Raw genomic sequence first — 12,166 nt, forward strand, 5'->3', positions numbered from 1 at the left:
AATGCAAGTGAATGGGAGAAAATAATTATTTTCTGGTCCCGTTTGAATTGTGCCATGAATGTGAACATATGTTGTCTGTGAATTTTTTATATAACTTTTCGTGTAAAGAATGATACAATTTAGCGGGTAGAAGTTTGATACGGTTAGACTTTGTGTGAGAGCACTTGTGGACTACAACTCTCGACGCGTTTGAAACGTCAACACCACTAGCACACGGACACTAGCTCACGGATCCCGCTAAACATGGCTGTGTCTTTGGTGCACTTCACTGCCTTCTTTCAGGGAGAGGACAAAATCGTTGAAGTTGGTGAAAACCACGGGTAAGTCAACTTTATGGGGTGACGTCACATAGGTGACATGTAGTCCTTCTCGTTATGTCTTTTCCACAACTGCTAGCTGAAGAATCATACCATATACTGTCAAACTCGTAACATGAAAAGTTATATAAAAAATTCACAGACAACATATGTTCACATTCATGGCACAATTCAAACGGGACCAGAAAATAATTATTTTCTCCCATTCACTTGCATTGACGGTTTTTCAACTTTGAGGTCCAGCGGGGTTTTACGGAAGGGGCGGGACTTACCAGCTCTATATGATTCAAAATGAGTGTCATTAACTAGGTTACTATGTATACTTACATTAAAAAAATTGTTAGGTACAATGTACTTGTGTTTATGTTGTATTGCAAAACTCTTTTGCTGCTATTGAGGTGGGATACGGGCAAGATTCGGGACAGGTTTGGTGGTATGGTTAGGTTAAAGCAGGGGTTTCAAACTCAGTTCCTAGAGGGCCACATACTGTACCTGCAGAGTTTAAATTCACCTGATTCAGTTAATAAAGTCCTTCATGCTTATTTGAAAACTCCAGGTATGTGTGTTGGGGCAGGGTTGGAACTTAACAATGTTGGACTTTAGACCTCCAGGAACTGAGTTTGAAACCCATGGGTTAAAAGGGAGGGTTAAGGAGTAAGAGAAGGGTCAACGGTGTAATTATAGATGTAATTATAGAAATTAATTAAAGCTGTAATTAGATGCAGGTATTTTTAAAATAAGTACAAATGTAAAAATACGTGTAGCCATGCACAACTGCATTGTATAAAATTATTAATTTAAATGTTAGTACATAGTAGTTGAAGATACTTCTACTGAGGGACAGAGTTTCCATTTCCATTTTTCCATTTATTCATTTAAAAGACGCTTTTATTTAAAGCGTTTAAAGCGACTAATAAATGATGAATACAAGCAATTTTTTTTTTTTACTTACATCAAAACTAATTAAGCATAAAGATACATAGTACACAATTAGGTAAAATATTACATTTTAAACTAGATTTAACAATTTTCCAGATTTAACAAAAGTCCAGTAATCACTGTTTCTCTTGCCTTGTTCGCCATCTTGGATTAAAAAAAATGTTTTTCACTGAGCCCATTAAAATGCATTCTGGGATTGACTTCACTGAAAACTACACATCCGGTACCGACTTTCAACTTGTCCAAAAGAAGGTAGCATAATTATGGAGTAGCATGCCTTAAAACAAGTTAATAAGTTAGTTGAAATTACGTATAATGCATAACAGTGACTGTAAAATATATATGTAGGTATAGGTATGGAGTGGCATATTTTGAGTTTTGATATTTGGGATTGGGTGATTGGGCTATTTTTGGTTTTGATTGGCCATTGGGCTAGTTTGTTTCACAGAATTGGCAACCCTGTTACATACTTTTTTTATGATGATGTCCTGTCAACCCCAAATGATGAGGAATGGCTCCTTTAGTATGTAACCAACATGCCTTTATCTGTTTTTCTTTCTCTCAGCCCATTCATTTGGCTCAGATCTCATTCCTGGTGAAGGCCTTTGGAATCCAGTTTGTTCTAGACCTGGAGCTCAATCAGTATGTGCAAAATCACACACTAGCAGAGACACATTTGTTCTCATTCCCTCTGTATATTGATGATGATGATGATGGTGTGTGTGTGTGTGTGTGTGTGTGTGTGTGTGTGTGTGTGTGTGTGTGTGTGTGTGTGTGTGTGCGCACCTACAGCGATCTTTTGTCGTCTAACTATGTTGAACGCCACTTCGATAAGGACGGGCGACCTTTTAAGAGTCCGGTAAGGAAAACAATCACTATTTTTCTATTTGTATCCCTTTATATTGATTTTGTTAGGGGGATTAATATCATAATGACCAAACATGTTTATTAGTATTAGATCTCCTGTTACAAAGAATATCTTTGTGTCTGTTTGTAATGGTAGTTAGCCCGTAATACACCCAGGATTGTGTACCATAAAACCGTGGTAATATGACTTTATCAGTTTTTGTTACACACACACACACACACATTCTGTAGACACAAAAAAACACTTCTATATATTCTCTGCATTTCTCCTCTTCTCTTGCTTGATTCCTAGTCTAGTTGTCTAATAAACCAGGCATTGTTTATAACGAATATTGTTGGCTATTTGACAAATTGCTATTGCTCCTCTTTTGTATGTCGCTTTGGATAAGTCTCTGATAAATGTATACATTTAAATGTAATTGAATAACAATGATTTTTGAGTAATATGAGACATGTAATTAACAGATTCCTTAATAATTCTATTTCACTGGCACTCTTAATGAAATCTTCTGCGGTATCATCTGTGGGTCTGGGAATATACCCACTCCCTTTCTTAGTGCTTGACTTTGATGCAGCAAGGCAAAGGAGCCTGGGAAAGCATCCGCCCCTCCTGTTCAGTGTCAGCCGCATTTGACCAATCGCAACGCTGTTGCCATGACAACTGCTTATAGACAGTTCTAGTCCACTTTGGCCAACTGAGTCAGAGAGAGAGAGAGACACACACACGCAGGAAGAATGAAGCGTTGAGTGGAGAAGCTGAAGTCATTAAGCAACTACACTGCAGCAGAGACACGGAGGAACCAGGACTGCAGTGCAGAAAACTACATCCAGACTGGTAAAATGAAATCCCAGCAACAGTTGCAAATATACCTCGGATACGCCAATCACACCACTGCCATGAATGTCTCCCACGCGTTCAGTGTGTGTGGGTGCTTACAGACTTACAGACCCCACGGCTCTTAAATTTGATTGAGAATGTGGCTGCGGAAATGATGAATGATTCTTCAAATCCTGTGTCTTGTCGAGTAGAGGTGTGCTGTTACTTTACTAAGCGATTAGATGCAATATTTTCACTATAGAGGCATATAGACCAGAATATCATCGAGACTTGAGCGAGGGGTGGGTGGGGCTCATTCTAAAAGCATTTAATGGACATAGGAAAAGTGATCTGATGAATTTTAATGGGGGAATGTTGCCTTGGTTACTGTCATATTTGAGGACTGTTGTTCAGCGTTCACTGTCTAATCATTTCACTTCGGTGCAATGTGTGATGGTTTGATGTGTTTCAGGGAGGAGAGCACTGTTACTATCACGGCCACGTGAGAGGAGTTCAGAGGTCATGGGCAGCTCTCTCCACCTGTCACGGCCTACAGTGAGACGCAACCCTTTGGCTGTTTTAACAATACAATCAATGTGTTTATTACCCTTAAAGAAACACTTCATTACCTCAGCTGCTTTTTATGGAAGCTTGTTTCCAACACGGGCTATAAACAATCTCACAATTCAGACTTTCTTTCCTTACAATTGGGAGTTTATATCTCACAGTTCTGACTTTATTTCTAGCAATTCTGACTTTATTTCTTACAATTCCGAGTTTATAACTCACAATTCTGGCTTTTTTATATATAAACTGTGATATATAAACTTCCACTTGCAAGTCACAATTAATTTTTTTAAATATATTATTCCATGGTGGAAATAAGCTTCTATAATTTTTTTACTGTTGTTTTCACACTTACACTTTGGTGACATCAATATCAAAATGTCTGTTTGGGCATTTTTGGACACTTATGCACTTATACAAAGTACTATTCCACACTTGTTTTTTTTTTTTTTTTTTGTTAAATAGGTGCATGATAGAATTATGCATAAGCACACAAATTGGGACACACCTTGTGTTTTGTGGACATGTCCCATGTTAATACTATGTTTTTGTTGAACGTGTAGCAACTTTTTAGTACTTTCCCGTTTTTTTATGGTTTTCCAGACATGGCCTAAAGTAAGTCAAGATAGATTCATTTGTATAGCACTTTTCACAATACAAATTGTTTTAAAGCTGCTTTACACAAAGTCATGATGTTGATGTTTATAATATCTCAATATCTTCATGCCCTATAATTGCATTTAGCTGATTAGAGCTGGGCAATAATATAGTTTACACTTTGCGATGATACAAGCAATCAAACCATTAAAATATGCTATATAGTATATCACTCTGCACTAGTATACTGTATGTATCTGGATAAAGTTGGACATACTTGTATATCCAAATTTAAATAAATAGCTTGGAGATAATATAGATACATTTTCATTTCATTTTCTCTTGCTTGTCCTCTGCAATGACAATAAAGTTGAATCTAATCTAAAATAAATTAATTTTGCAACAAAATAAGTCAAGCAGCAGTTATATATATATATATATATATATATTTATTATAGTATAAATGGCTATACATACTGTATGTACGGTTTAGTGTACTGTACTGTATGTGTGCAGATATGTTTTATAACAATAAATGGTAACACTTTGCAATAAGGTCCCATTAGTTAACTTATAATGCAATTTTTTACAGTATTTATTAATCTTTGTTAATATTAGTTAATAAAAACACAACTGTTCATTGTTAGTTCATGTTAACTCCAGTCCATTTAATAATATAACAGATACATCTGTCATGGTGGGTTGTAGAGAAGTGCATGACGTTTTTTTTATTAAATGCACACACAGGAGATCGTAAAAGAAACCCTAAACACAACCACGTATAACATAGACCATACCGGACAGAGAACCAAGGCTTAAATACATGGGAAATGTAATAAAAGAGAAACAGAAATGGTGTGTGGAAACCAAGGAAAACTAACTAGGAACTCAGGATAATAGGAACATAATCATAACAGAACACACATGTTACAACAACTTACTTTTAATTGATTTTAATTATGTATTAGTAAATATCAAGCGTAGCGTTAGTTCTGGCAGGTCACGTTAGTCAAGCTCGCATCAGCTGACCCTCAGCTGATCCACATCTACCTATAGGAATACGACGCCTATCACCGTATACATATATAAGCTCCTTCAGTATTATCAGCAGCTATCGCGTTTCTCAGCAGCTAATTACCCTCCTCCATCCCCAGCTCCTCGTCTCGCCCAGTCAGGATTTGACATTCTGATTCCCCTTGAATCAGAATAATTATCGAATAATGTTGTACTTTAAAATGTTGTACTTTAAAATCTTGAATTAAATATATTTGCAAACATTCATGTTGGTTCTGTTCTGTTTACCCCAAGGGGGGTTATTGCTGCTCTCCCTGCTCTTATCCATGCTAGGCTGCATGGATGCACAGGGAGTTCTCGCCCAGAACGGAACCATACCGCCAATCCAAACTGTATGCTAATTGTCAATCATATTTGACGGTAGTGGTCCTGACAGAAGTTCAAATTAACATTATCTGAGATGACTAAAAGTATTTTTCATTGTTAGTTCATCAACTAATTTTAGCAAATTGAACCTTATTGTAAAGTGTTACCCAAAAAATGCTTCTTATTGAAAGAGTCTGCATTTTTAGGCTTTATTGGCGTTGTTGTCTTTGGAGTGTCTCACATTTGTGACGTTGGTGTGTCTACAGAGGGATGTTCTCAGATGGCAACTTTTCCTACAGCATCGAGCCCGTGCACAACAGCAGCGAGCAGGTCAGTACGCAGCTGAAATATTCATCTCTCTCATCTTTCTCATCTGCATGTTGCAGCCTGGAAAAACAAATAGATACACAGTCCTGCTCAATGAGAGACAGAAGAGACAGCGAAGCACTGAATTTTAGCCACATGCTCAGAAATGTGCATTACTGCCGTTGACTGACAGGTGAATCAGCAGACGCCTGTATGTGGGACGGAGGTGAAGAGCAGAAGGAGGGTGTTGAGTGAGAAAATATGAGACAGAGCAGCTTATGCGTGATATTAGCAGCGCTGCATTATCATATAGAAATCTGTCACTTTAAAATGAATGAAGAAATTCGATTTAATAATAAGAATGCCTATTTGAGACTATTTTTCTGTCAAGTAATTGATTCGTATACTTTTTAATTTAGACATTAAAAGTATAAGAACTTAATTATGAGTTCAATATAGACTACTATTCCTGGTTAACTACAGGTTAAACTCTGTCGACAGCATCTGTGGTCTGCAGTCGAATACCAGAGGACATCGTTCCACTCGTCTCTCAGTTCAAATACATTTACAGTCATGCCATTGCGATGGAAGCATAACAGGCACGGCAAGTGGAGGGTGTAAGAGCAGTAATGTGACGTTTGTATTTTGGTTAAAACAGCCTCATTCGATTTTCATTTGTCCTTTCGGCTCTGATGCTCTTTGAATGGTGGATTTGAGGCAGGGCTACTTTTTCAAGATGGAGGAATAGATCTCTGCAGTGATTCAGGATTTTCCCATTGGCTTTTGGATTATTGCAAAAAAATACGCTCTGACCAGCAAAAATTCATTTTATGAATTTTGAAGCCTGAACAAGGCTAAAAGTGAACTACACCAGGGTTGCATGACTTGAACATCACAAAGAATAGTTTGAAAGTGTGTGATTATAAACACAATGAGGCTGTGAAAGCAGACTAGTGAGTAGATGAGTTTACCTGTTCGGTTTGATGATAAAGTCCACATGAGATAAAAATTGGCTTTTAGTATGAATATGTTAGCTTTACTGTTATCTCTTGAATCTAAAGCGTCCCGCCCCCTACATTATAAATACACGCTGAAGCTGCGGCGAAAATCGGTCACACAGTGTAATATATAGGGGATAGGGAACAATTCAGACAGTGTAAATATGCTTTCCATTGGGGTGAATGAACTCTGGTTTGACGTTAGTGTCACACTAACCGCTGCAGTGCATACACACAGTCTGCTCCGGTCCAGAGACACAATAGCACAGAGCGGATCATATGCGGGTCAGTGCAGTGCAGAAAACGTATCAGACCCATTTGAATTCTTTAAAGCGATTAGATTTAGAGATTTGGAGGAAACTGCGGCTTTACCGAGCTCAACGGCTCTAGCCGAGCTGTGATAGAAACAAAATGTTTTTGGCTATTTTAAAAAGGGGGAGGAGCTGTTCGATATGTCCTGCTCTGTCTTCCTGTGTCAGTGGAAATTACCAACCTTTGTAGTCGTATGTAGACACTTGTTAGCAACTGCTTTTTTCAAGACAAGTAAAAGCTTAAAAACAAATCACAAGGCAGTATTCCTGGTGTATTATGTCGTAGAATAAAATGTGCAAATATCTTGAGCTTCTGTGAACCATAGACCTTTTTTCAGGCAAAAATCCATTCCAAAAACCCAATGACTTTGGGACGATGAAACCGGAAGTCCTAAATGCTGACTTTTGGCCTAGAAAAAAAGACATTATCCTTGCAGCACTCTAGTAATGTCATTTCTGTGGGAGGAGTTTGTTCCAAGACAATTAGAGAAGCCTCAAAAGTAACCAAGCTTATTTTAAGCATAGATGAAGATGAATCCTTAATTTGTGTGAATTAAATTAACTTAGAATTACTATTGCAATTCTTGTTGCATTGAAATAGCATGTCAGATGTGTCTGAGCGATTCTCTCTTCTTTCATTTCACCTTTTTTTTGCTGTTTTTCTTGGTCCTTTCATCTGTGTTTGTTATTTATCTCTCTTTCACTCTCTCTCCACTCCTCTTTCACTTCTCTTAAATGGGTCATTTTCATAAAGTATTCAAAGCCACATGTAAAGTGTCTCTCTCTGTCTGGGTAGATGGGAGATTAATAATGAATAGTTGTGTAATAGCCTTACGTGGCAGAGCTCAGTACATCAGTGAGCCTTTCATCTGAGAGGAAACGTTACCCAACAGCAGGAAATAATTCAGCCAGAAATGAGCACATTTATCAACAACATTTTCATACAATTTGGTACCAAAATATACAGTATGTACCAAATATTGTGAGTTCAATTACAACATGACTTTTCAGCAGGACTAGATAAGAGTGTGGCCTACTTTTCTCAAAAGGCCACAAAAATTGTTATGACGAAGTTGTGATTCTGAGAATCCATGTAAAAAATGAATGCTGATAATAAAACAATGTGGTAAACGTGAAAAATGCTGCAACTGCCTAAATTTGGAAATCAAACACAAGGACATTATGAGGATACAAGCAACATTGTGTAAACTTTCACCCATAAGGCAAACTACAACAACAACACCATAACTATGTTTGGGGATGTGCTTACATTCTAACTCAGCAGCTAATAAATATGTAAATATGTAAATATAAATATGTTTGAACAGGCTGAATTGGCTGATTTTAATGAAATTTGGCAGATACTATGTAGAGCGCATATAGATTAGGTACCAAATTTGGATGAAAATCAGCCACAAGGTAACGCTATAAAAAGCTAATTTACATTTTAGCTAGTATCTTTGGACTGTGCCAGCAAAAATATTACCATTATTATTATTAACATTAAGACAACTTCAGGAATATTAGGCTGCTGTCACTTTAAGGCCGATTGCACGAACCGAATATACTAACACACATCCGGTTTCTTTCTAAACTGTTCACTTATGACAATAATTTTTTTGTATATGTGTACGTTCAAGTTCAAGTAAACGTGAAAGAGGAATCAATTCTGTGTTCGCATGCTATATGAAACGTGCCTCTCTCTCTCTGTGTGTGCACGCGCTTCGAGTGTGTGCGGCTGTGCGCACAGAAAACAGCTCGCAAAATTGGCAAGAAAAAACACGTCCAAATAATAATCTTTCACTCTTTCACTAATCTTAAACTTAGCAGTTAATCCTCAAATCATATTGTGCCTGGTCCGTACGGATCATGGATAAACTGCGATCCAATGCAACCCTAATAATTAATGAACACACTTATCATCTTGATTTGCTATCTTACAAGAGATGGAGAAAAATCCTACTCCAGTAAGTAAAAATGTCCCTGTCCCCAAATATGTTTTTACTCAAAAGCAATTCACTCCACGTTCTGCCGCGCCTCGTTTATTTTTTACCACGCATGCACACCAGTTATGTGCACCCCTGGATATAACTATATTGTCAGACAAAGTCTGTTTTTTTTCTTGAGTAACAGTATGTTCATTCACAATTATCATTACTCATAGATCCCCAAACCCTAAAAATCCACAATAGAATCCACAATACTGTCACATAAAATACAAAATTCCACAATGAACATTACAGAACCTCTAAACCTTTAAACTGTGTGTTGACATTTACCATAATTCCACTGGCTCAACAGCATCAGCAGCTTGTTTTCTTTCAAATTTTATCTATTATCTCTACTCTACTGAACTGCTTAGACCCTAGTAATTGTCAGTTGCGGCTATGTGAAACCTTACAGGAATAACCCGTCATGTGACTAATGTCAAGAGAAAAATGCTTCATACAGTAGGTGACTTCCATGATTCTGTCACACAGGATGCAAATACTCATGTTGTATACAGAATGGCAGACATCCGGCTGATGCCACAAAACTCAGGTAAGACATAGATTCCTCTCACATGCACATAAAATGACCTTCATGTCAATTGTATGACTTTCTTTCTTTAGTGGCTGAAGATATGAAGAGTAAAAGGCAAACTGCAAAAAGTCACCATGCATCACATCGTCTCTAATGAACAGACTAATAATAGCAAAAATCACCATTCACATTTGTTGTATGGAAAGATCACCTTGACAAAATGACTTTTCCTTTAATACAGTTAGACATAGTCGCTGTCTTATATGACCTATACTAAAGTGTGTTTTTTTTTTAGCATTCAGACTGTATCCTTCCTGCTTTCTCTCTTTCTCCGTCTGCTGCATATTGATTTTTTGCATGGATCATTTTTCAGTAATAGACATCTTTATCGATCCACTGAAAGCTGACGACAAAGGTTTTAGGCTGTATAACCAATGGCTTCTTCTCTTCCAGGAAGCACCATGAACGGCAGTGACTCTGACATTAACAGTGACTATCCCGTTTCTATGGAGACGAATGAATCGGAGCTCACAGATGGGCTGAGACGGGCAAAAAGACAGGTGAGAGTTTTTATTTTTGACATCAGTTGATTTTTTTTGAAGATTCGTCATGCATAACAAGCTGCCAAAAAGGGCATCCAGAAATCGGTTTCAACCAGGGGAGGGCTGTGGTGATAGTTTTGTGCCCGGCCCAAGAATTCCTAACTGTGGCCCTGCATAGTTGTTTCAGATTAGGAGTCCTGGTCTCACATTACATTAGGTGTCTTTCACTACTAATGCACTTAAACTACCAGTCAAAAGTGTGCAATTAAGATTTTTTAAGTGTTTTTTTCTGCCTTCTACTCACTAAGGCTGCATTTATTTGATAAAAAAAAAATATATCATATATTATCGCTTCATATATCGTTCTAATATGCTGATTCTGTGCTCACCAAACATTTTGTATCATTAGCAAAATGTAGTTTATTGCCCCACAACTGGGACTAAATAAAATGATGGGACCTCAATTAGTTTTTTTTAGTCAAGTTTCTTTAAATACTGGGTTGATATACAATGACTGATGGGTACATTTCCTTCTGCACTTCCTGTGAAGTGATGTATCTATGTACCCTTATTCCCTATGTCGTTCTTAATTTCTTTTGAACTGAACATGTATTCTCCCTTTGGATTGGAATCTCACTTAAGATGGCATATGAGGATTGGCTGTCAATCCATTAAGCAATGAGAAGTTTCCTCACAAAAGTGGTTTATTCAACGTACTGAAGCCTCTTCAGTTAACGTAATGAATGTAGCATTTTTTTTGTTTACTTTTTCTCAGATACACTTTACACTTCAACCCGAAGTACTTCAAATACTATATATCTGAATATACTTGTGCATTAACACACATACACCTATACATAGTGTGTGTGTGTGTGTGTGTGTGTGTGTGTGTGTGTGTGTGTGTGTGTATGTATGTATATATATACTGTGTAGCTACCACAATAATGTTATTGCCAGGCGCGCGCCAGGAGTGGTTCACAGCCAACGAGAGCAACGCTCTCGTCACGGCCGTAAAAGAGAGAGGAGTTACATTGAAATGGAGAAACCCACCCAAATTAACTTCGGTTAAACAGGCGTATGATAATTTGGGTAAATGTGTATGCTAGGTGTATGCTTTTATAATAAATTGTCTGGCTATCTATCTATCTATCTATCTATTGTAATAATGTATGATTTGCAAAAATGAAAACAGCTGCTTCTGTGTAGATGAGAGAATCAAAGTGCGCATTGTGCACACGTTACATTGATTATGGCCAAGCATGTGCCCTTAAAATAGCATATGAATAACATGCGCAACGTGCCACTGACTTTAAACTAGTTTTTCCTGGTTAGTAGGAATGATACATGCGTCGGTGTACAAAGTCAATTGCGCTGGGTCTCCCTGAGACTCTTTTGATGCTTCTTAAACTCTTTGTGGTCAACGGCTCTGTAGTAGGGCCTTACATTTGTCACTTTATGCATTTTTACTGATCAGATAGCTATCCAATTTGTTAAAACTGTTCCATTTACACTTGAAAACATAAATGTGTCTCTGCAAAACTATACTATAAATCCAATCTTCAATTCCCACACTATATGCAAGTTCAACTGAGCCATATCAGCAGCCATATCACCCTGTAGCCCAAGATTCGTTGCCCACTGAAGTTAAGCAGGGCTGAGCCTGGTTAGTACCTGGATGGGAGACCTCCTAGGGAAACTTGGTTGCCGGTGGAAGAGGTTTTAGTGAGGCTAGCAGGGGGTGCTCACCCTGTGGTCTGTGTGGGTCCTAACGCCCCAGGATGATGGGGACACTTTATGACTCTCTGTGGTCATAAAAAAAAATCCCAGAATGTCCTTCGAAAAAGAATAGGGGTGTAACCTTGGCATCCTGGTCAAATTTGCCCACTGGCCTCTGTCCATCATGGCCTCCTAATCATCCCCATTTACTAACTGGCTTTACTCTCCATCTCCTCTCCATCAGTAAGCTGGTGTGTGGTGGGTGTTCTGGTGCAGTATGGCTGCA

General features: G+C 37.9%; 1 protein-coding gene across 1 annotated transcript in view; it reads left to right on the plus strand.

The window, feature by feature from the left end:
* adam11 (ADAM metallopeptidase domain 11) overlaps positions 1 to 12,166 on the plus strand; it is a 47,366-nt gene that overhangs the window by 5,331 nt on the left and 29,869 nt on the right. Inside the window, exons 3-8 of the mRNA XM_081392909.1 lie at positions 1,822 to 1,898; positions 2,049 to 2,115; positions 3,413 to 3,495; positions 5,751 to 5,814; positions 9,580 to 9,640; positions 10,076 to 10,182. Of these exons, the coding sequence (XP_081249035.1) occupies positions 1,822 to 1,898; positions 2,049 to 2,115; positions 3,413 to 3,495; positions 5,751 to 5,814; positions 9,580 to 9,640; positions 10,076 to 10,182 (459 nt within the window). The remainder of the gene's footprint in view (positions 1 to 1,821; positions 1,899 to 2,048; positions 2,116 to 3,412; positions 3,496 to 5,750; positions 5,815 to 9,579; positions 9,641 to 10,075; positions 10,183 to 12,166) is intronic.

The sequence above is a fragment of the Scardinius erythrophthalmus genome (genome assembly GCF_964197995.2).
Source record: "Scardinius erythrophthalmus genome assembly, chromosome: 18".
NCBI classification, from domain to species: Eukaryota; Metazoa; Chordata; class Actinopteri; order Cypriniformes; family Leuciscidae; genus Scardinius; species Scardinius erythrophthalmus.